At 46.5% G+C, this 24,348-nt stretch overlaps 1 protein-coding gene and 1 long non-coding RNA gene across 2 annotated transcripts; both read left to right on the forward strand.

Moving 5' to 3' along the window:
* Positions 1-19: 19 nt before the first annotated feature.
* LOC115307538 lies at positions 20-500 on the forward strand. The gene is made up of 2 exons (XR_003915854.1): positions 20-55; positions 173-500. It is a non-coding gene; the product is annotated as an uncharacterized LOC115307538 (long non-coding RNA).
* A 7,862-nt stretch (positions 501-8,362) lies between these two features.
* Positions 8,363-22,942, forward strand: SLC13A3 (solute carrier family 13 member 3). Its single transcript, XM_029960320.1, has 12 exons — positions 8,363-8,628; positions 8,984-9,147; positions 12,952-13,018; positions 13,751-13,936; positions 14,807-14,932; positions 17,264-17,359; positions 18,668-18,772; positions 19,709-19,806; positions 21,057-21,169; positions 21,500-21,661; positions 22,012-22,149; positions 22,748-22,942. Exons 1-12 carry the CDS (start codon positions 8,393-8,395, stop codon positions 22,931-22,933), a joined length of 1,677 nt encoding a protein of 558 aa, XP_029816180.1. The 5' UTR covers positions 8,363-8,392; the 3' UTR covers positions 22,934-22,942.
* Positions 22,943-24,348: the final 1,406 nt, after the last annotated feature.

Raw genomic sequence — 24,348 nt, forward strand, 5'->3', positions numbered from 1 at the left:
CACCCCCGTGGGTGACTCCTGGGGAGACCTTTGGTGCCGTATCCGGAAAGGTTTTGTGAGTAAGATATTTGTGGTGGTTTGTAGGCGTGGAAAGACCGTTCTCCTGTTAAGGTTTGTACTTTAGCATGTGCGTTAGGCTGCACATTAAGCAACCTGTTGCAAAACTTTGCAGGCTGAAGGATTTTTGCAGCTGTCCCACATACCCATCTCTTGTGCACCAGGAGCCTCTGAGCCTTGTGTGGAAGTCCACGGGACGGTGAAGTCACTGTGGAATTTTGCACCGTTGACTTCAGTGCAGGATTTCACTCTTACATTCTGACTCAGATCCATTTGAGAATGACTTTGTTTACATCTGACAATAACTACTGATCAGTGCTTAGTGATTACAGGATAGTTCAGGTGCTGTAAGGACACAAAGTTGGCACTGAGTCTGTACAATGTTTGTCAGGTGAAACCTTTTCATTTGAGATACAAAATAAACCTCTGAAATTAAAAAATAATATAGAATGATCGTTGCTTTATTTAATGACTTTATAGTAAAAGAGAAATTTATTTGGATTTAATCTCCCTTTGTTTTTCTATTTTACATTATTGGCTGAGTTCTGAATAGGACTATATTAAAAGTCTGCCTCAAAGAGCAGAAAGCACATTGCACAAGAGGTATTTAATTACTTTGCCAATTCATAAGTGGAGCGATAATTACATTTCTAGGTTCATTTACAGTAACTGAACAAATGATGTCAAGTATATTTAATGGTATCTTGCTTGACCTTGGCAACTGTAAAATTGTGAGATATGGTTAGAGGGTGAGGAGATGCACTGATCATACAGTGCAAGCTTGTGTCTGGACCGTGCAGGGGCTATTTGTGAGAATAAATCACAGATGAACCCGGTTCTGTGGCAAGATCTGAATACTCAGTGTACTGGTAGAAGTGTATAGTGTCACACAGGCTGTGGAAAGATTTGGGTGTTCAGGAAAGGGATTTCTTCACATGTTCAGAAGAAAATGTCTCTACTAGTGCTGTTCACACCTGCTCCACTCCTGCTGATCACTCTGGAGTGCGATCCGGGGAGGACCTCATGCACAGTCCAGTCTGATCAATGCTGGTTTATCAAAGGAAAGGGGAAATGTTTGCAACTCAGGGGGTGGCAAAGCAGTGGGGCAGCTGTGGGCAAGGAAGGAGACCTTGGCAGGGCTGGCTGCTCTGCCACTCATCTTAGGGGGCTGTTCTTTATTTTCCATGGGCACTAAATGCATTACTGGTGGTAGAAGTGAGACTCTCCAATACCTGTGCTGGTTCCTGTCTAACTCCAATGCTCCTGTGGGTGTTAACCACGTTTCGAGCAAGTCCAGCTGCAGCTTCCACAACTTCTCCCAGAGTCTGGAGTAGGGGTGAACCTGTAGCTGTGAGCTGCTGTACACAAGTGTGTCTGTTCATATTCAGGGGTCAATGATTCATCCACAGTTTCAACACTAAACTCTCTCACTTGTTCAGCAAGAAAGGAAACTTGCTGTTGCACCAACAAGGGATTAAGTTCTGACGTCTGGAGCTTGCTTGAGCCCCCTCCACAGCCCGAGCCGAGGGGGGCTGTGGGACAGGAAGGAGCAGGTTACGCTTTTACCCACAGTGTGAAAACACCAAGGGGGAGGAACAGGCGAGGAGTCAGCAGGCAGGGGATCAGGGCGGCAGAGTGTGGACGTTCTCCTGGCGCGTGACGGGAACCGCGTGCCCTCGGCTGCGCCCCTCGAGTCAGGAGGTCTGTCCCGGCGCGCCCTGGGCAGCCAGAGCTGCTGCAGGTGTTCCACTGACTGGGCTGCTGCTGGTGTTACTGGGAGCCTGTCCCAGGCAGGGCATCCAGGGAAAGCAGGCTGGGGCAGGAGGAGCTCCTGGGTGAGGTGAGGTCACTGTAACCACCGTGATGCTGCTGAGTGCTCACACGTCTGAAACTCGGGAGAGTTGGATGGGCTGGAGAGCCCCGTGTTCCTGCTGGGATGGTCAGTGTGCTGCCTTGCAGGGTGTAAAAGAAACTGGTAGGAGATGAGAAGCAGTGAGGCTCAGCCTTTGCTGGTCCCAGGGTGAGGTTTCCCTTGTGGAAAGGAATCTTACAGGCATCTCTGCAGTACCTTCCTGCTCTGGGAATGCTAAAATATATTCCCATGTCGTGTCATCATTTACCTTCTCCCCCCTGGGATGCTCAACAATTTTAATTCTCCAAGGGATTGCCACCATAAAAAGCCAACTGAGCTTTGGCTTCAAGGACAGTGTTTTGCTTGGATCTGAAGACCAAGAAATCTTGACTTGAAGCTGATATAACAGAGAACCACAAATAGGATGTGGCTTCTTGCATCAGTGTGTCCTTTTGAGTGACACCCTGTGGTGTGGGTGCACTGGATCTTCCAGTGAAACCTGCACCTAGGTGACATCTCCCTAGAGAAAAATAATCCTTTGAGAAAAATCATCCATTAATTCTGGTCTTGCTTACTGCAGATGGACTCCAGCATTCACATCTGCAAGCTGCAATTAAAGCTCTGGCTGGCTTTCACCCTGCAGTGGTTGTTCTCCAGATCTCTGTGTGAGTCCCTTCACAGAGGGACGGTGACAGGGCTGGCACTGGTGCTGATGTGATGTTAATTGCCCTTTTTTTTGTTTGATGCCCTTTGTAGGTTGCAGTTGTGGACAGAGAGACTTGCATAAGTGCTGTTGTCTGCAGCCTCCTGTCTCTTATGTAGAAAAATGAAATTTCTGCTTTGTGAGTGGGTCTGCCAAGACCTCAGGGTGTGATCCCCAAACCGTGGCTGGAACAGTGGCTTGTGTCTGTCACATCAAGCAGCAGAAGGAAATGCTCTGTGTGGAGCCTTCTCTGCACGAGGGTCTGTGTGTCACCTCCCGCTCCAGTTGCTGCTGAAATAGCTGAATATTTGTCCCGTGAGTGGAAGTGCCTGTGACCCCCCTGCTCGGAGGGCTGTGAATGATTGCAAAGAGCTGGAGCAGGGCAGGAGGGGCTGGAGGAACTGTTCTGCTGGAAGGGGCATGGGGGGCACTTTTAATGAGCTGTGCAAAGAGCTTGTTCCAACAGCTTCTAATGAACTCAATGTCTACAGCCTCTTGGCTTGGTAACAGCTGAGGCAGCCAAATCTGCTAAAAGGAGCTCTGAGCAGGCAAATAGGGCCCAGTGCCTTCAGAGAACAGACTTGACTTCCTTGGTGGCCATAGAGCAATTTAAAATTAACTCGGATGAGTCCTCCTGGTTAGAACAAGGAGACTTTAAGAACTTCCAGAAGAAAAATGACATTGCTTGCTCTGGAAAGCAAAGACTGTGAAGGGTGGCTTTGTGGGGACAGGGGTGATGCAAATGTAGGCAAGTGGGGCTGGGAGCAGGGTGTCCTGCAAGGTGGAGTGGAACTGGATCCTGGACTGGAGAGCACAGCAGGAGCACAGACAGGCAGGGAGCAGTGTAGGGAGCAACCTGGCAGGACAAATAAGTGATTGTAACCTGATTATACATTTCATACACAGAGTCCATCTCTGCTGAGTACTTGCTTGGTGGTTTAGAAAGGCCAGTTTCACAAAACTGGGAACAATGGTCAGTTAAAAGCTGAGAAGAAGAACTTCAGTGGGGAAAGAGGGGTGATCACTGACAGTAGGGTGACTACCTTTATCATATGCACTGAGAGTTTCAGTTTGGAGAGAGGGCAAGCCTGGAGAAAAGCGAGCTGGCACAGGGAGGATGTGAAAGCAGCAATGCTTGGGTGGGGGGAAAGGGAAGTGGACAAGAGTCAGTATTAATGGGATGCTGAGGACCACAGAAAATATGTGGTCATGTTTTATGATCAACAATCATAAAGGTCTTTTCCAATCTCAACAATTCCATCATTCTATGGAAAGGAAGAACTGAGGAAGAACACGCTGGACAGAGTATTGAGTGATGAGTGTAATGGTGTGGTACAAAGGAATCCAACCCATGGTAATCTGTTGTCAGATGCAGAAAAAGCCATGTTCAGTGAAACATTTTTGTTCTGTCTTCAACGAAGTGCTCAAAGTGCAGTCCTTTAGCACGAGAAGTTGACTGATAATGAAATATTTTTACTGTGACAGTGACTAAAGAGAAGTTAAAGTACGTATGTCCAACCCTGGCTACTTTAAAATCCACAGGTTTAAGTAGCTTCCATACCACAGTTTTGTAAGAGCTGCCTGAGGAGTTTTGTGAATAATAAATAATAAAGCAGGTGCATTTCTACAAGCCCCAGGGTGGATGGAGATCCCCAGGAATGCTGACCACGGGTCAGGCTGATTTGTAGCCCCCTGTTGGGAAGCAGATTCCAAAAAGAGGTGTGAGGTAGCAATATGTAACATTGAGATGTCATATCTGAACACGTGTAATATGTTCAATATTTAATTAGTTGGACACAGCAACTGGCCTGGCTGCCCACAGTCAAGAGGGTTAATGTGATATCTGTGTGTGTGGGACATGTGCAAGCTGAGCAAGAGTAGTGTGAGTCTACCAGGCTGCTTTTTGCTGGGGCAGTGGCTTTTTGCCACACATTCAATTTGCCCACTTTATCTGAGCTTCAGCTGTCCTGTTTTAAAACAGAGAAAATTCTTCTTTTTTTTTTTTTTTTTCAACTACGAAATACTTCAAGTTCAAATAAAAGTGTTTAATTAACTTTGTCATTTTAGCAAAGCAAAACAGATTCCCTGAAACTCCTGCAGCTTGTGGCCTTGTGTTACTGGCCCCTTTCTAGCCATTCTGGAAATAGCTGGTGGGAGCAAAATGACTCCACTGGCAGGAAGGCTGGCAAACAGGGCTTGGGTTAGGTCCAGATTACATAATGTTTACAGGAGCTGTGTTAGAAATCAGATTCACACATCTATCCCACTGGAGAGCAGGCGGTGGGAGCGAGGGGGCCACTAGCACAGTCACAGCTGTGACTTGAGAACACTCGGTGATTTTTGCACCCAGCAGTTCTGCACACTGCAGGTAGAACGTTCCTTTGTGGTAGTGGTGGGACAAAAGGGCTTGAAAAGCTCCGATGCATCCAAAATATCTGTTGGTGTTGGGATCAGGGTCCTGGAGGAGCCCTGTTTGCCTGGGTGGGGGTGGTGAGGCTCTGATGACCACGTAGCATCCAGAAGTTGGTGGGGAAAACCCAAAGCTTGGCAGTGCCAAGGCAGGGCTTCTCTGAGCGCTGAGTCTGCCTGGTGGGGAAGCTGTGGGCACTGGGTCTGATGGAGAACAAGGTCCAGCTCAGGATCCTGGTGGCTGGCAGCGGGGCCTGGTGGCTCATGCATGTCCTGGTGCTATGTCTGGGTGAGCCAGCTCGCCTTATCTGACCTACATTCCCTGCCAGAACCTCCTTTCCCTGGGCACCTCACCTGCCCTTCCCAGAGACCTCCAGCTCTCCTGCCCACAGGAGATTGGCTCGTGGCTTGGCTTCCTCTGCCATGGCTCAGCAGGTCCCCCAGTGTGGAAAATCTCCAGTGCTTTCAGTGTAGCAAAGGCAGGATCTGTGTCTGGAGGGGCAGAGGTCAATCCCAAGGCTCTTGAGCAACAGGAAGAAGAGCTGCTGCAGTCCAGAGCCATCAGCACTTCCCTGGCAATCATTAAATGGTTATAAAATTAACCCAATCACAAGACCTATTTTAAAGTTCGTAGGTGCCACTATTTTTACCCCTGAACTTTGATAAACTAATGGTTGAAAAAAATCAATACAAAGCTGCAGGGAGATGAGAGAAGCAGAAGGAGTCTGACAGGGATGCAGCCAAGGGATTGAAGGATAAAGATCATGTGGGGGTGATGGTGCCACTCACAGCAGCAGCTGCAGCTCAGCTCATCCTGGGGCAGCCGTGGCCAAATCCCTAAAGGACCATTCTCCTGGCATTTGTTAGCATTTATTGTCTGTGTACTAAATAATCATGCTGGGCATTGGGGGCATTAATTAATTAACATTTGCAAAATATCTTGAAAGCAAAAAACTTTCAATGTTATAGAGAGTTTGGTTCAATTTTATTAATGGCTTTACCTTTTTGTTGTTGTTTTGTTTTTTGTTTTTGGGAGTGCCTGGTCCAAATCAAAGTTTTATTCTGAAGTGGTTTTGTTCATTTTTTTGTTTGATGATGGTCCTATTTTAACTTAAATACTTGTTTATTATATGTGTGCAATTTGTCCTCTTTTGGGGTAGAATAAATTGGAAAAACAGCACTGCAGCTTTCTTCAAGTGATCTGCTGATGACCAGTACAGGTTTCAGAAATTCAGGGAAACCCTCCTAATAGCAGTTCTTTCTACCCTGTTTCAGTTTTACCCCTTGGCTTTTGATCTTGCAGTGAAGAGGAGTTATTAGATTCATGCTGTATTTCATTGCAATGTTTTCTAGAACATTTTCCATACACTAGAGAATAAATATCCATTACTTATAATTAGTTTTCTAAATTGTACTTCATCTATTTCATAATGTCAATTAAAGCCTTCACTGATATGCTCTTGTATCAAGGCACTGTTAAATATTTTCAGTTGCTCTACTCCTGTAAGAAGCAAAGTGTTTTTATTTTGAAGCTGACTTTGGTGCAACTTTCCTTCCAGGAAACGGAAGAATATTTTGCCAGTGGGAGAAAAACAATTATTTATACAGCCCTTGGAGATCAAATGGAAAAGGGCTTAATGAGAGCAAAGCTATTTCTTTGGTGTATAAAAAGAACCAGAGTAAAGAGGAATTATCAGTTGCCACAGGAATGAAATCACTAATCTAGTGTGCAAACACTTTAAAACATGACCCCTTATTTTTGCAAAGTTTGGCTCTGCCAACTTTGCTGCTCTGGTCCTGCTGGTCTGGGGGAAGTGAAGCTGCCAGGGCTGAGCTGGGAGCCTGAGGATTTTACTTCACACTGTCTCATATGTCATTTTACTGGGATCTAAAATTAGGTCTGAAAGCACTCTTTAAATCCAGATCTTGGGAACTTCGTGTGAAGCTCTGGCACCACTATAATTAATGTATGGAGAAAAAAAAAATCAAGTTGTGCTCAGCTCTGCAGCGCTCATGTTTCCACGTGCACTGAAGTGCTGGAGCAGTACTGGCAGAACCACTTGTAAATGCAAAGCCGAAGTGCTGAAAGCAAATCACAACTTCTGTCATTTTGACCACTTTTCAAACCCTCACTGCAGATGTATTGAAGGACAGATCCATGTTGGTTTTGACCCCACTCAGCCCAGGTCTGCACTGGGTTGTAGGCAGGTGGTGGCTGTGCTGCACCCTCAGGTGCTGTGGCTGAGACCATGTTATCCCCAAAACTCAGCTCCCCACAGTCCCCAGCCCCTGCTGTTCCCAGCCATGGCAGGGAGCAGAGCCATCGTCTCCCTCGCAGAAGCCCAGCGAGCCCAGACCCGGTCCAGGGCAGGAAGGTCCCAGCAGAGGGACAGAGGTGGCTTTGAGTAGCAATTCAACCTGCTCAACAAGCTGGAAAAGTGATAAAATAAATAGTTCCATGGCTTCCAAATGATTTTCAGCTCTTATTTATAGTGCTGAGGGCACTCTGCCACATGGTCACTGACAATATCCCTGGTGACTAAGCCCAGCTCTGGGCTGGGTTCCCCCCCAGGGCTCTCCCCTCCTGGGCTTGGGGCTGCTCCCCAGATTTCCTTCCATCACTCATTGCTTTGGGCATGGCTGCCATGACAAATGGCTTTGGTCTAGTTTGTGCCTCCTGGGTGGATGGATGGATGGATCCACGCTGTGTGCCAGGGCAGTGCCAGGCAGGGCGAGCTCCCTGCCCGCAGGAAGCCGTGTGACACCTCAGAGCTTGATTTACTGATTTCCGCGGGCACCAGGAGGGGTTGCCATGGAATGGTTTCTCACAGATCTCTCGGGAGGCTCCAATCCAAGGAAAGAAACCTTTCTGTGCACTGCCTATTGCAAATGTGGGGAACACACACCTCCCAAGGCTGTTTGTCCGTAGCCGTGCAGAGCACGGTCTGTGGAAGCTGCAGGGAAAGCACAAACATTAAATGGGTCAGACCCTGGGACACCTGAGGATGTTACCAGCAGTGCCTGCTGAGGATTAGACCCCAAACATGGCTCTCCAGAGGTTACTTGGTTGATGCCCCTGAGCACTGCCACCCTGCAGCCCAGGGGAAGTTCAGGCAACCAAGGAGGGTTTGGGTTTTTCTGTGGTCTCAGGGAGTCAGTGCAAGTCCTGAACGCCTACACAATGCAGGGGGGAAAGATGTTGTGCCTGATGGAAATGATTTGGGAGGAATATTATTATATCCTTGAAGGAGTAACTGGTGCATTTTGCTTGTCTAAGTACCTCTAAGTGACAAAGTGCCTCTGTAATGTCACGTCTCACTTTTCCTCTCCTCCTTTTGCAGGAAGGAAGATGCCTCTATGTGATCCTGCTGATGGCCCTGTACTGGTGCACCGAGGCACTGCCCTTGGCCGTGACGGCTCTGCTGCCCATCGTCCTCTTTCCCTTCCTGGGGATCCTCCCATCTAACAAAGTTTGCCCACAATACTTTTTAGACACCAATTTCCTCTTCCTCAGCGGCTTAATCATGGCCTCGGCCATCGAGGAGTGGAATTTGCACCGCAGGATCGCGCTCCGGGTCCTCATGTTGGTGGGAGTGCAGCCAGCCAGGTGACTGCGGGAGCAGGGGGATCTCTGGGGGGATGTGAGCTGCAGGGGCTGGGGAAGCTGCTGTGCTGGTCCCTGATGCAATGTCTCCCATACTGGGGTCTGTCCACACCCTCTTTTCTCCAGCTTATTGAGTTTGTTCAGCTGTTTGCCTTTGCTCAGAGGCCGTGGAGCACAGGGAGAATCATTTGGTTCAACCCCATGTCTGTGCCCTGTCCAGTTACAGGATGGTCTCAGAAGTCCTTTTTGCTATTGGTTTTGTTATCCCTGCTCGTGAGCTGTTCCTCCTATAGCTGTAATGTGTCAGAGAACTTGCCAAACTGAAGGTATTCAGCTTTTCCTTTTTTCTCTCTTCCAGACTAATTTTAGGGATGATGTTGACAACGTCTTTCCTGTCCATGTGGTTAAGTAATACTGCCTCCACTGCTATGATGCTTCCAATTGCAAATGCAATTTTAAAAAGCCTCTTTGGGGAGAAAGACACATCTAAGGATTTGAGCAGGGAAAATGAAGAAAACCAAGGTAATTGAGACAGGGCAGTAGTATAAGCCAGCTGAGTGGATTTTGGATTTGCTGCCATCAAATACGCCCCATTTTATCCACCTCACTGGCACAAGTACCACATTCCTTAGCTTGCAGCTCAGTCTCAGTGCTGGTCCCACTTTCATGCACACTATTCCCACGGTGGAAGAGTATAGGCATAAAACTCCTTTTTATCTTGCCCCTTCCTCATGTCCTGCAGGAGGAAATGCTTATGGGTTGCCTGGAAAACCAGGAAGCACTGATGCCCAGCCAACCTGCTCCACAAACCTGCTGCTGGCACAGGTTAAAATCCAGCTCTGTGGCACAGTGGGATTTGTGGGGGTGCCTTGCTGAGGGGATAGCAGGAGCCAGGGAGGGCTGCAGGCAGGGCAGATGATGAGTGCTGTGCAATGGTGCAGGGACAGGCTGGGTCCCTCCCTGTGGCACGCAGGGCTGCCCTGTGCTTGGGGCTGGTGCATTCTCCTCTTGTTTTCCTGTTTGTTCCCCCATGAAACTGGAGCCTGAGCTGGAAAAGAAAGCAAGGACTCAGGGGAAGGCTGGCAGGTTAAATACCTGTTTATTAAGTGCTTTTTGATTTTTCCATCCTGATGCTACTCTTTGGTGCCATTCCTGAGCAGGCCGTGGACAGGCTGGGTTAAGGGCATGTGGTCAGGTAAGGGCTTCCTTCAGCCCTCTCATTTAGCAGAAGTCTGGGCTTCTGGCAGGCAGTGATGAGAAACAGCAAGCCATAACTGAACTCCTGGAGTCCCCTTGGCAGCTATTGCTGATAGCTGGAGCAGCAGTCACAGCTTCTCCTTGCACTAATTAGTAATTCATCTGTCTCTGTGATTTAAAAGCAATGGCTTTTTGGTTCCCACTGAGTCCTAAGGCAGATAAATGAGTCCCCAGAAGAAGACTCAAACATGCACACTCTAATAAAGTTATAATTAATCATTCATCATTAACATCTAGCAATCATGAGATATTTGCACTCCAGGTTGCTTTATCACCTTTACTTTATGAATTTTTGACTGTTCACATCTATTAAAATCAACCCCCCTGACTTTCTTGCTATGATTTCCTGTTCTGTAGAAGCATTGTGTTTTGTCAGTCTGCTTTTAACCTTCTTGACCCCAACCTCTGAAATTATTTGACTGTGTAGTTGTGACTGTAAATACAGCAGAGTTTGGGAACACATACAAGGAAGATGCCCCCTTGTCCTAGACACTGTCAAGCACAGAATTAACATCCTTGACTCACAACGCTTGCAGTGGTGAGAGAAGCCAGAAAAGGCAAAGGGAGAGGCACTCAGGTAGAAGAATGAATAAAGTGATGCTTTGCAAATATCATGGGATGGCGTGATGATGTATTTCTTTTTTAAGGTAGAGACTTTCAAAAGTCAGGGCTGTTGCAGTGAGGTTTTTTTCACAGACCTGATGAAACCTTGATGAATGTAAGGAACAAGCATTTAAGAAAAAGGTATACTTGATTCACAGTTCTAACAAGTTTTTATAATCCAACTGAATTATAATCTCTGTTCCAAAAAAGACATTTATTTGCTAAGAGGGCTGTATGTGGAAGACAACATGTACAATGGCATATGATAAGGTCAGTTTGCAAATCAACTTGGTTTCATAACCCTGTGGTAGAGTCCAGGAGATTAAAAAATACTTGGGTGGCTAAATATAATAATTAAAAATATATTAAAGAATGTGTCATGTAAAAGCATTTGATTTTCTGAAGAAATCTCAACGAGGGTATGAAACCAGCTTTGTGAAGGGCTTTGCTTACACACACAGTGCCAGAATTTGAGTGATCTCTGATCAGTTGGTCACATTTTTTTCCTGATGAGAGAATCCAAAATTATCTACAAAGAGCATTTCTGCCTCTAAGGTATATGAGGTATTTTGGTGAAATGACCACAAGAATCCTCATTCTGCTCTGTGAGAGGTGTGCACAGCCAGATCCAACCTCAGTTATCCTTGATCTCTTCTGACTTACGGACTTGTAATCATTTTCAACTCCTTTTTATGGGTTTTGTAGGAAAAGCTCTGCAGTATGCCTGGCTTTTCTTTGCATGGTTACCTTTGCAAACCTTCCTTGAGAGAGAACTCACAGATGGTCCTGGCCAGATGGGATGGGAGTTTGGGCTTAGCAGGGAGAAAAAGAATTGAAAAACATTGAGGCAGAATGAAGTATGTCTTTGCAGAGCCAGGAATAGGCTTGAGTTGGGACAGGAGTGTAAGAGACCTTGGACTAAATGCATTGGAGGATCAACAGTCAACCACAGGTTAATGTTCATCCTTCTAATTACATCCTTCCATCGTGGCAAGGTTGGGATGAAAGCTCAGCATGTGTGTGCCCAAGCCAATTAACTCCAATTCAGTAAATTAACAATGTGTAAAACATGACACTGCAAAAATCCTTGGTTCACTGGGCTGGAACAAGGTCGGTGTCTTTGGCACACACATGAGTGAGCCCAGAGACTTTGACCACTGGCCACTCTCCATGCCCTGCTTTAGGTCTCTGGGGCATATTGGGTAGAAGAGGATGGTGTTCCAGGCTGAGGAGGGGTGCAAGGAAATTTGGGGACTGCTGGGGTGGTAGCACCAGGAATTGGACTCTGCATGTAGGGGCCTGCAGAGCCCAGGGACGTGCAGGGACACAGACCTCAGGACCCAAAACCACACAGAGAGCACAAGGAAAGGCAGCAGAGCCAGCTGGGATGGGGAAGAGCCACCCAGGCTGAAGATGGATAAAACTCAAAAGTGCTCCAGTCCTGAGAGGAACATGGAAAATGGGGGGTGATAGCACACCTCCCAACCTCAGGAGGTCAAACCATGACTGCAAATGCCATGAGCCTTAATGTCAGGTCTGGTAACAAAGGTTGATTGTATTGCATTTCCATCTTTTGATTTCGGAGTTCTCCCATGGGTATCTGTAGTTGAGTGGTGTGTAACTCCCAGAGCATTGGTGATACTGGTCAAAACATCCCTTTCCTCAAGGGCTCCTGAGTCCTGCTTGTGTTCCCTGTGGTTGGCAATAAGGAGGACAGCGAGGCAGAGCCCATGTGAAGTGTGCAGGAGGGTCCCTGGGAACTGGGTATGCAACAGAGTCTCCCCGGGGTGGCCCTAAACTTGTGCCAGGGGCTGGCTCAGCCTCTGGGGTCTGTCATTTGTGGAGGGGATGATGGGCTTGGAATGGTCCCTGCTGCCAGGGTGCCTTTTGGAGGACCTGGTGCAAAACCTAATCCCCAAATATCTTTAAAGAGGAAATCACAGCTTTATGGTGACTGCACTGGATGTCTACAGGGGGTAAAATTCTCATCCCATGGGAATGAAGCTCAGTGACAGGAAGTGCTCCTGCTGTACCCTGGGGGACCTGCCTTACAGATACATCAGGCCCAATAGTGTTTCTTCCTAAGAATGACTTATGGTTAATCCTCCCCCCCCCCAAAAAAAAAACACCTCAAACCCATGACTTGATAAGGGATGCCCTGAAACTCCTGACTGTGTTAGAAGATCCCAAAGCCTGACCTGTGGCAGAAATAGTAAAGGGACCGAGTGCCTGTGGGTGTTGGAGGAGGAGCTGGTGCTGTGGTGGGACCGGAGCGCTGGCAGGAGGAGATGGGCTCGTTCATCCCTGCCAGGGGCTCCTGACCCCATCCCCTTGGTGTGAACTCACCCTTCATCTGCACAGCCCCTCCTCTACAATGGTAGTTGTTTCCTCTGTCCCTCTGTTTGGGTCAAGGAGAATTTTCTAGATGCTTTGAACTGTTTTAAAGTCCTCATCTTTCTTTTTCAGCATCTTTACAGCAGAATAAACTTTACACTGTACCAACTGAGATGCAGTTTCTGGCAAGTACTGAGGAGTAAGTTAACTATAAAGTTTGTATTAGAGAGTCGAGAGAGAATTATCCCCTGAGCTAGAGCAAGTTTTAGGAATTTGAAATTCAATCATTGCAATGTTTTGATTACCCAGAACACCCCAGTCACTAGCAGCCTGATGACAGAAGCCCTCCTCTGTGTGTCCAGTGTCCCTCTGCATGTCCAAATTGTTGCAGAGGTTTTTTTCAGCCACTCTGAAATCATAGCCAGAGGTGTCTCCTGCTGGGGATTTTTGCCTTGGTTTTCTCAGGAACATCAAATGTGTGAAGCTGATGATTTAAACCACCCCCCCACCCCCAGGGTTTACACACTAGTGATGGCCCTGCTTTGATAACAAGGATGGGAAGAAAGCATCTTTTCAGGGACATGGGAACAGATGTTTCTTTCCTCTTGGTGCTATCAAATGTTAGGTGTTTTCCCTTTTAGCAGTCCTGTGGACTTTATGCTCAGGGTTACAAGTTGCTGAGGGGCTGGGCAAGGCACAGGCACCCTCAGCTCCTCCAGATGGGTGCTGGGGGTGCTCTGCCCTCTGCAAGGCTGCTGGTCCCACGTGGAGGTTCACTGAGCAGGACCCCTCTGCAGCTCAGGTGTCCTTGGGGACAGTGTTAGCTTGGATTTTTAAAAACTGGGAATTTTCCTTCTGTCAAGGCTCTGAAGTGGTTGCACTGTATTTAAACCAGGGCTTTCACCGGATTCTCTTTTGGACTGTTTTAAAGCAAAGATCTGTCGGAGGAGAAGGAGATTTCCAGCGATGCTCTCTCAGACTTAAAGAAAGAGGAGGAATACAAAACAAATATATGGAAAGGTTTCCTCATCTCAATCCCATATGCAGCCAGCATTGGAGGTACAGCAACACTGACGGGAACTGCACCAAACCTCATCCTTCTGGGACAGCTGAAGAGGTATAGCAGGCTATCCTGGGGAGCTTTGTAAATCCTGGAAGACAGAGGCATGTTGTCCATCCCTGTAGGCAATTCCCTGGTCTGGAAAAGTCATGCTGCTCCAGAACATTTTGGAAAATGAAAGCAGAAGAGTAGTTGCAGTAGCCTTAGCTGTAATAAGCAGGTTTCCAGTGTAGCCAGGCAGGCTGTCAGCCAAACTGGAGCATATGTGCTTCACCTCATTGATGCTCTTAAACCCACTGAATTTAATGGGACTTGACTCCACGCCTGCAATTAACCTGCTAACTGTTTTGATGAATCAAGCTGTGCAGTGTTTTGTGAGCAATTATAGCTACTGCTGTATGGTAGAAAGAAAAATAATGAACCCACCACTTCTGGCCTGTTTTCTTAGTTAGGAAAGATTCCTCCTATGTGCATAGGAGCAGAGATTTGTGCCAGCCTAAGTGCCCACAGATAGTTCTTAACTCTGCTGGCCTCTTTAAATAAGTACCTGCAGCCTCTCCTGGGCACTGCAGCATCCCTGTGAGGTTCATCTTCAGACTCTTCAGCAGTTGTTGTAGCAGGTTTTAATCCTGGTTGTTCAGGAGTAGGAAAGCACTGAAGAGAGATTTCCAGATCTTTCCTTGCAGGCTCACACAGCAGGGCAGGGTGAGATGGGGGTGGCAGGGTATCCTGGGGGATTGTCCCAACACAATGCTCCCACATCTCCTGGTGCCCAGAGGACTCCTAAGGCACACCCAGCAATAGCTTTTAAATGCACAGTGGCAGGGTTGTGGGATATTTCACTGCTGATTTCAGATGTTTGCTTACCCATAAATGCAAGGCTTGCTTTCCCTTCTTGCATTAACTTGATTTTTCCCATTTGCTTAGTTATTTTCCAGAATGTGATGTGGTGAACTTTGGTTCTTGGTTTATGTTTGCATTTCCTTTAATGCTGATTTTTCTTCTCATGGGATGGCTATGGATCTCCATCCTGTATGGAGGAATTAACCTGAGGTATGTTGATATGCACTATACATATATGTAGTCTGGTTATACTGGCATTGGGAAATACATGTTCATCCTGATTCTCATCCTAAATCTACTGATACCACCCAGGATCATCTCCTGAAAGGAGGGGATTTTATAATTAACTCCAGCATGCTCATCCTATAAGTCATCTACTTTTAAAAAGCTGATATACAATAGGAAAGTTTTAAAGATATCTTATAATTACATATACTTTATCCAACTGAAACACATATGTGTACAGAGTATGTATTATATTCATTTAGTTAAACATACAGTTTTTAGTGGTTGTTTTACTGCCTGAACTGGGTCTGTGGAGGTCAGGGGAAGACTTTCACTGGAAAAAAGAAAAGTAGGATCTAGCTTGGAGGACCAGGATGAAATCTTGCTTCCCCTGAAATAAGAAGTAAAAATCTCCTAGAACATACAAGAGCCAGGTTTTGTTCCTGGGGCAGAAACTTGGGTTTGGAACAGATTACTTCACAACAGGGCTTAATTTTACAACAACGTGTTAATCTGTAACTGAGAATAACATGTTTTTCCAGTAAATCTTTGCTGGACACATGCAACCCCCAGTGTACAGGACTTAAAACAATTGCAGCATTGGCATGCTGCTCATGTGGAGCCCTTTTTACCCCTCCACACTCTCATGTGTGATAGTAACAGGGACAGAGTCCTGCTTCCTCCGGGGACCCTACGGAATTTGTAACATTTAGAAAAGTCTGTAATTGTTATTTTGAGTTTAAAATGCAAATGGTGGGTAGAGATGGGGGGAGCAGAGAAGAGGACAGGTGTCCAAATATTTACACTGTCTCAGACGCAGGAAAAAGAAATCAGTGGGAAAGTTTTAATCCAGAAGATGCCAAAGGCCGGTCCTTAACTTGCTGGTGGGGCTTCTCAGGAAGCTCTGTGTGCTGCCCTGGGATGCTTGGCTGGCTGAGACCTGCTCTGCTCCACATCACATGCCCAGGGCTCGTGGAGTGTGGAGCCTGAATTCCCGTGTCCTGTGGTGAGGGCTGGGGCATTGTCCCAGCACAGCCCCTGACCATCAGGTGAGGAAAGAGGCCAAAGCCCCTGGTGAGATGCAAAGTTGCTCTTGGGCTTGGAGAACGTGATGCTTTGTGTTTTGTTTGGCCTGTCCCTGCCAGCCCAGAGCCCGGCTGTATTGGGATAGCTGGGCCAGCGCAGATACCAGTGTTCCCCAGGGGCAAGGCACGTGGAAGAGACACTGCAAAGCTCCACAAGTACAGCCAAGGCTCCACAGGAGCCTGTTGGGATGTTTTGGCTGTGATGACTCGGGGACAGGGGCTGGACTCTCTCCTTGGTGTCTGTCTGCAGCACAGCCCAGGCTCCAGGAGCAGCTCGGCTTTGCTTGAATCCCAAAGCCATTAAAAGCCTCAGGTATGGGCTGGCTGAGCTGAGGCTGCTGTTAATAACACCCCCCCTCCAAAAAGAAAAACAGGACATTGAAGGGGCAGGCAGAGCTACTTGAGGTGCAGGAGCTTCTGAATGATCATCCATACAGAAGATCCAGCCACGATATCCCTTTGAAGCAGTAAATGAATTAAGGAAGGGCAGGCACCACAGGGATGGGCAGATGCATCTGATGCAGCAAATTGGGTTTGTAGGTTTAATCAAGGTCACAGGCAGAGTTAGAAACCAGGTTTATTATCATGGGGTGTGATGGGAGATGCAGTGTGAGATATGAATATATCACTTGTATGCACATGGTACAAAGGAGCAAACAGCGTGTTGGGTCAGTGCAGCCGGGCTAAGAGGCTTAGCCAGGAGCACATTAACATTCCTGGCCACTTAGAAATTCCTCACATTTTTGTTGATCCTCAGCAGCATCCTGGGATCACCCAGGAAATTACAAGTGACTTGAGAATTGAAGGGACAGATTCAGTTTCTGTGTCACCCTATCCCTCGTCGCCCTGCCCAAGTAGGTAACTGCCAGAGACGAGGAATGTTGGGGCTTTCATCTGGCAATCACAGCCCATGCTGGAGGAAACAGTTCAGAATTCAAATGAGAGGAAACGTCCTCACCTCTGCAGGGTCTCCCTCCTATGAATGCAAAGACAAAGGATGTATAAAATAGGGCCTTATTGCCTTTATCTCACCAGAGACCTTCGCTGTTAGTCTTGATAACCTGAAGATAACACAAACTGAGCTGCCAGAGATGTGCAGCTCCTTGGACCTTGCAGAGCAGGCACTGGAGAAGCACACTGAGTCATGAATGTGCTGCAGTAGAAAATGCAGCATTTACTACGTGTCACATATGTCAGAGGTATGTAAAAATGTAACTGTGTTTCTTGGCAGAGGCTGGAAAACAAAAAAGTCAAATATAAGAGTGGATGCAGAAGCCCGAGCCAAGGAAGTGATAAAGGAGGACTATCAGAAACTGGGTCCAACAAAGTGAGTTGTAAACTTGGGATGGAAATGAGAAAGAAATTGAGTGGGTTTGGAAACATCCTGTCTTAAGAGTGGAGGACTGGTGAGAATGGGGTTTTTTTAGAAGAAAATTATACCTGTATTTCCACTCAGCCCGTTTGTAACATGCTGGAGGTTGCTTTTTGCATGCTCCAGCCTCTTCACCTTTGCTGACACGAATAGCTGCAAACAGCAGCTTGCACTCAAATCTTCTCAAGAATGACATTCTTATTATAGAGGGAATTCATGCTGGGTTGTTTAATTACTACTTGTGACATTTCTACTCCAGGAGCAAACCCAGTCCTGTGCATTAGGTGCTAACCAACACAGTCTGAATTTCCAAGGTTTGTGAATACCTGTCCTACAAAGCAGGAGGCATTTTTTTGAAAGGCTGGTGAATCATATGATGGATATGAATCAAATGGATTGTGGATATACTTTAAGAAATCTTAAGTATATGGAAAGTAGTCAGATCCATGTCATGGAATACATTATTTTTTCTGAATAACTCCTTCAACTGTGTTAGCTGGGTGAAGACAGAAAAAGCTGGTCCAGATTGAAATGATGGGGATCATATTTTGGAGAACAGCACCAGCAGAAGGAAACATGAGTTTTAGACTTGGGAGAAATGTCAAAAAGAGGAGGGGAAGCAGGAAAAGTTGAGTATCTCTAGAAATCAACCTCTGGATATGTCCAACCAGCCACTGATAGTCTAGTCAGCCAGGGCTTGTGAGGGTTGTTGAAACTGTAGGTTTTATCCTTAAATGATCTGTGTTTCCCCATCTGTAAAATAATATTTTCATACTCAGGGCAATACTGGGAAGGTTCAGCAACGTTTGTGCCGTGCTATTGACATTGTAATTATTGCTGTTGTGTGGAACATGGAGTGGCTCTTCAAAGACGATTGTCTGTGCCTGTGCTGTAAATGAAAGAAATTGGTTTATTTGTTCCATTCAGTACATTATCAAGCAGCCTGCAAAATGTCTCTGAAAGAATCAAAGTCCCACTTTGAGATCTAGGAGTGGGCAAGTCCATTAAGCTGAGCTCTACCAATTTGATTAGCAGCCCCATAACTAAAAATCAGCACAAGCCGCCTCTTCCCAATGGCTGATATGCCCCTGCTTGTGCTCAGAGAGATTTTAAACATCTATTCCAGTGTTTCACTGTGGTTGTTTTTAGAAAACCAGCCTCCTTTCTCACCCAACCTGCTTCAGCAGGAGCTGGATACTTGTCCTAGCTTGGATCCACCCTTTTGGCACATCAGCATTTTAAACTCATTTCTTTCCATTTCAGGTTTGCAGAACAGGCAATTTTCTTCTTCTTCTGCATGTTTGCAATCATGCTGTTCTCCAGGGATCCTAAATTCATTCCAGGTTGGGCAAGCTTGTTTGCACCAGGGTAAGACTTTATTTTCATTTCACTGTCCCATTTTTCAATAGCATTTCCAAGTCACTGAGATTCCTGGGTTTCTGATTGTACTGCTTGACACTGTTACTCGGGATTCCTGGAATGAATTAAACTGAGAATGAAGTAGCAGAGCTGACTTTGTTTCTGTCTCCCAGAGGAGGTACATGAAGCCAGTGAGAAGTTGGGATGTGTCTATCTGAGGCCATCCCTAGGACTTAACGTTGAGAGTGTTGTTTATAGGTACATTTACAATGAAATACTGAATTCTTTATGCAATATATCGATTTCACTGGAGGTCTGGAGGCTGAAAAGAGATGGCAGGAGCTGACCCCTGGGTGCTCTCCTGTCTGTTTGGCAAGCTCATGGATACAGCAGCTGGGGAATGCTAAAGCTCTGAGAAGGTGTTGCTATTTCTTAACAGGAGAGACCTTCATAAGTTTTGTTATTTTGTCAAATAAAGCCCTAGTTTAGTAAATGATTCCCTAATATAACAAAGTAGCTACAGAATTTTTCTTCATCAGTTAACAGCTCCTTACAATCTAACACATGCTTAAGCTCTTTACTGGATGGAGTCTGAGAGTTTGAGCATTTTGCAAAGAGCTCATATAAATAAGCTGGTTTGGGCTCTGCCTCTCTTCCTCCCTGCAGTGAACTGAGGAAACTCCACAATCAGAACACCCAGAGCATCAGTGTGGTGGGAATTAGATCTTGGTTTTTACTTTTGTAGGGCAGCTTTTCTGGGGGTTTCACAGCCCACCATAGAAATGCAGCTCAACACGGAATTAAAAAAGAAAAGAACAGTGAACAAGGAGCATTGTTCAAACCAGGTGGAAACTTGTAATCTTCTTTGGTAAATCCCTGTTCTCATAAACTTTGTAATTCTACAGGCTTGTGCTTCTTACATGTGTCTCTGCTGCTTTTGGACAGGTTTATCTCGGATGCAGTTACAGGAATCACCATTGTGATTATACTGTTCTTCTTCCCTTCACAAAAGCCTTCCTTCAGGTGGTGGTTTGACTTGAAAGGTGAGCAGGAGACCCCTCTGGGCAGGGACTCTGTGCTTGCCTGTGTCCTGGCAGGGCAGGCGTGGAGCAAGAGCCAAGATAATCCCCCCTTGGACCTGCCCCAGTCTGCAGCAGCAGCACTGGCTGTCTGGAGCAGCGTGACTTGAAGGTGCCATTTGATCCAACAGAGGCTTTTTTTCTGAAGTACCAGGGGAGCTTTAGCAGCCACTGCCCTGCTGCTGATGGCAGGAATGACTCAGTTGCTCATGTAACTGTCAGGGGTGATGCCATGGTGGGGTAAAGCAAACTGAAATCAGTGTTGATTGTCTGTAGCAGACCTGATTGTGGAACAGAGGTTTGGTGGCTGACTCTCCAAAAACTCCTGTCCTTTGAGGGGAGCATGAACCTCTGAGAGGGCAGAGCTGGGCTGGTTGTCCATACTCAGAAATAGGTTCACTTCCTCAGTTCCTAGAACAATTTAGAATTTAAACTCCTAAAGCTCAAACTCTCCATCAGGTTTTGGTACCAGGAGCCTTTTGATGTCTTGAGTTGCAATGAGATAAAAATTTTAATTCATTAGCCTCCTGGAATAAGAGATGGTCTTAATGTGGAGAAGCAGCTGATGAAGGCCCTTTGTAGATGATGGAGCATTGCCTGGGGTCTGTGGGAACAAAATACCGTCTGCTCTGAGTCATGCACATTTGTTGTGTTGTCCATACACAGGAAGATGTTTAATCAGGCCTCCTGTGGATAAAATATGTGCCCTTGTTCAACAGAAAATTACAGTCCCATTAGTGCATCCTTCCATATGACAGAGCTCACTTCATCACATATTAAGAGATGGCCTTCAGGGGAGAGGAACTCTCTGCTATAAAAACTCGCTGGCTGTTGAACGACAAGTGGAAAATTAATAACATCTTTGTAATTCAAATGGCAGAAAATGTCCTCCTTCCACGGACTCCCATCTGCTGAAGACAATGTTTATGTTGCAGAGAGAAAATTAACCTGATATTAAATGTTCCCTCAAGAAAGCCCCAAAGAAAACTCTAATGCTAGAATTTCTTTTCCTTTTTCTTTTTAAGATACGATACAATGTTAAATGGTCTTTTAATTGTCTTAATTAACTTGAGAGGCTCCATATGTATATTTTATCAGCATCTTGCAGTTAGTGAGCTTCAGTGCTGCTGTCAAGCCCATGATGTCATTCTGTTGGGTGATGACTGATGCTCATCTTTGGGTGGGTGTGACATGGGGCTTTCCTCTTTGTCCAGCACCAAACACAGAGACACAGCCCCTGCTGACTTGGAGAAAGGCCCAAGAGACCGTGCCCTGGAACATCATCCTGCTTCTTGGAGGAGGCTTTGCCATGGCCAAGGGCTGTGAGGTGAGACCCACCACAGATGCCACATGGCAGTCATCCTGCCCAGCAGGGTTGGATTTTATCCTGGTGCCACTTGGGGTTCTCTTGGCTCTGGGAAACTTGTGCCAGTGGAGTCACCTCACTCAAAGGATATGTTTCTCAACCCCAAGTGACAACAGCACACAGCAGATAGCCAAGGAGGTTACAACTCCTTGCAAACTATTTACTGTCAGACACCCCGAGGACAGAGGGGCTGGTGAGGGTCTCGTGTGTCATTTGCTGTTCTAGGAGAGGACCACTTCCCCTGCAGGGGTGCAGGAGGACGACTCTCCTTTTTGCTGTCCCCTTCTGCAGGAGTCTGGTTTGTCTGTGTGGATTGGAGGCCGCCTGCACCCCTTGGAGGGGGTGCCCCCTCCCGTGGCCGTCATCCTGGTCACGGTTGTCATCGCCCTGTTCACGGAGTTTGCCAGCAACACCGCCACCATCATCATCTTTCTGCCTGTCTTGGCAGAGCTGGTAAGGTCGTCCCACAGCAAACCCAGCTGCTCCTCTGGTCCCCCCCTTGCCCTGCCCCTTGGGTGGGCAGGTTTGTGTGGGGTCTGTGCTGGGACAGGCACTGTGTAGTTCTCCTGCTCCTGGGCTTCAGGCACTTTGAAATCCTTGGGAGCAACAAAGCAAGTGCCTGCAGCACAACATGGACACTGGAGGATAACAATCCTTCAGACTGTTGGTGAGATACATGATTATTTATGACAGAGTGTGGGACAGGACTTCCTATGGTGCACTGGCTGTTTGCATTCGTTGATTCATCTGTCTGTGACTCCAAATCTCCAAGGTGCAATTTTTGTTCCTTTCTGTTTTTCCAGGCAATTCGTCTGAAAGTAAATCCCCTCTATTTAATGATACCAGGAACTATAGGATGCTCCTATGCATTCATGCTGCCAGTCTCAACACCTCCTAACTCGATTGCATTTTCTTCTGGACACTTGATGGTCAAGGATATGGTAAGTTCTTTTAGATCCAGAAAATGCTGAAAACAATCAGCCCCAGTGTTTAAAAAGGGGATTTTCTGGATTGTTAAAAGTTCAATATGTAGTGAAGTGAGAAGACAGAAGTCTGATATTGTTCTTATCAGTGTTTGAAGGCACAGGAATGTGGAAGGTGCTTGTATGAAAGTTTGTCTTTGTGAAATTTGGAGCCATCATGGCTCCAAATGGTGACAAAAGTGGTCTTGAACCTGCTCAGCTTCTCCCAGACCCTGCTCCTGTTCATCTAGTTTCAGCAGCTCAACTTTCATAGGTTTCTGGATGCAGGAAAAGTTCCCCAGCTCAGTGAAATAAAGGTTATGAGTAAAATTAGGCTTAGTCCCAGTTCTTGCTCACATTCCTGAGGCTGCACAGATGTTAATGTTTTTGATGGATCAAAGCTTGGTAAGCATCTGCAGAATGGCCTTTGTGGCTTAAAGCCTGCTTAAGATGCTGCTAATATTAACGGTAATGAAGCCTCCTATTTTTATAATGTTTACATTCAAATAGCTTCATGCTTCACATGCTGTAGATGTCCAGTCTAAACTCAACAGTTGTCTTTGTATTTCTTTTGTAGGCAAGAACTGGGTTGCTCATGAATCTTATGGGAGTTCTGCTTCTTAGCTTGGCTATGAACACATGGGCCAAGAGCATCTTCCAGCTGGGGACCTTCCCTGCTTGGGCCAACATCCATGCAGAAAATGCCACCTCACTTGTGACAGCTGTAGAAAATGTCACCTTAAGTGCACTAAATAAAATATGAACAAAGCCACCCCCGGGGAAGGACTCACTCACTTAGGACTGGGGCACTGGAATCGTCAGAGTATGCACAGGAGGAAAAGCCACGTGGCTGCTCACACTGTGTGGGACCTTCTGGTTCAAATTTATTTTTAGAAACACTGGTCAGTGTCACAACATCCATTTGTTATTTTCTCTGGAGATCTTTCCCCACCTTCTGCAGGTACAAATCTGACTCTCCCAGAGTCCTTCTGTCATAGGTGGTTGTTAACTGGACCACCCGTAAGCATCGAGCATCTCTGGGTAGATGCCTGTCCCCCCATGAGAGCCGGAGAGCTTTGCTACTCTGGCTTCTGATACCCTACCTCGTTTTGGAGAGCAGCCCTGGGAACAGGGTGGAGGCAACTGGATTATTTATGCACAACCCAATGTGAGTGAGTGTATCAGAGCCTGGCTGGGGGAAGGCGGCGTGGCCGGGCGCTTCTGGCAGGATGTGAAGGATGGGGCCTCACTGCCATCTCATGAGTGATTCTCTCATGGAGGATGAAGACTATCTCTTCAGGTTTGTGTGTGAAGGGAGGATTCAGGAGATGTGCTGGTAGGACTCGGTGCGTTGCTCCATGCTTTGGAAACAGGAAGGCAACAGTTTGTTTCCAAACGTGTTCGATGTTTTGAAAGCCCGGGACAGCGATTGCTGGCCGGTTCTTTGCACTGAGTACACAGATGGGGGTTTGGGACCAAATTAATTTCTGACGTAACTTTGGACATTGGTGGTGTTTCACCATTGGTAAATGTGGCCAGTCTTAGGTTTGTGAGATTGACTCACTCACAAATGACCCGCTGAGTCACAGGTCAGTGGACAAGTTGCATTGGAATATTATTGACATTTCTGAAAAATAGGCTTTGATTCTTAACGTCTTTTTAAATCAGATTGCTTGGGTACTTTCAATGAAAGCATTGCAAATTGACTGTGATTTTAATCACCATTTTATCCAATTCTTTTTATTTTTTTCTGTAAGAATCTAAAATATTACATTTAAACGATCAGTCATTGAAATAGATGATTGAATGATAAACAGTCTGGTTCTTGGTTTAGGGTAAGTGAGTGACTGGATCCCTGTGCTGGGACAGGTTTCTCTGATGATGTAAACTGGTGAAGCTGACAAGATGAACTGTCCCTGAGTAGGGATCCAGTGCATCCCCCCTGCTCCTGTGCTGCTGATAACCCCCAGGGCCAGGTGGGAGAGCTGGCAGGGTGATGCTCACCAGCCACAACTGCTGCTGCAGGGGGTTCCTCTATAGGGGTTACCCTATGGGGGTTACCCTGGGGTCAAGTGGCAGGTGAGGACTTGAGGGGGTTGTACTAAAATGGCCCAAACCAATTCAATATGGAATTTTGATCAATCGAATTAAACAAAAAATCCTTAATGTTCAACAAAA

Source organism: Manacus vitellinus, unplaced genomic scaffold (genome assembly GCF_001715985.3).
Source record: "Manacus vitellinus isolate BGI_N305 unplaced genomic scaffold, ASM171598v3 scaffold_26_pilon, whole genome shotgun sequence".
NCBI lineage: Eukaryota > Metazoa > Chordata > Aves > Passeriformes > Pipridae > Manacus > Manacus vitellinus.

What these genes read in the sequence shown, in the direction of transcription:
- SLC13A3 (XM_029960320.1), top strand. Translation starts at nt 8,393, where the DNA reads ATGGCCCTGTACTGGTGCACCGAGGCACTGCCCTTGGCCGTGACGGCT. An exon ending in TTTCTGGCAAGTACTGAGGA is followed by an intron (nt 13,019 to 13,750) that starts GTAAGTTAACTA and finishes ACTGTTTTAAAG; the next exon opens with CAAAGATCTGTCGGAGGAGA. An exon ending in GCAAGCTTGTTTGCACCAGG is followed by an intron (nt 18,773 to 19,708) that starts GTAAGACTTTAT and finishes GCTTTTGGACAG; the next exon opens with GTTTATCTCGGATGCAGTTA.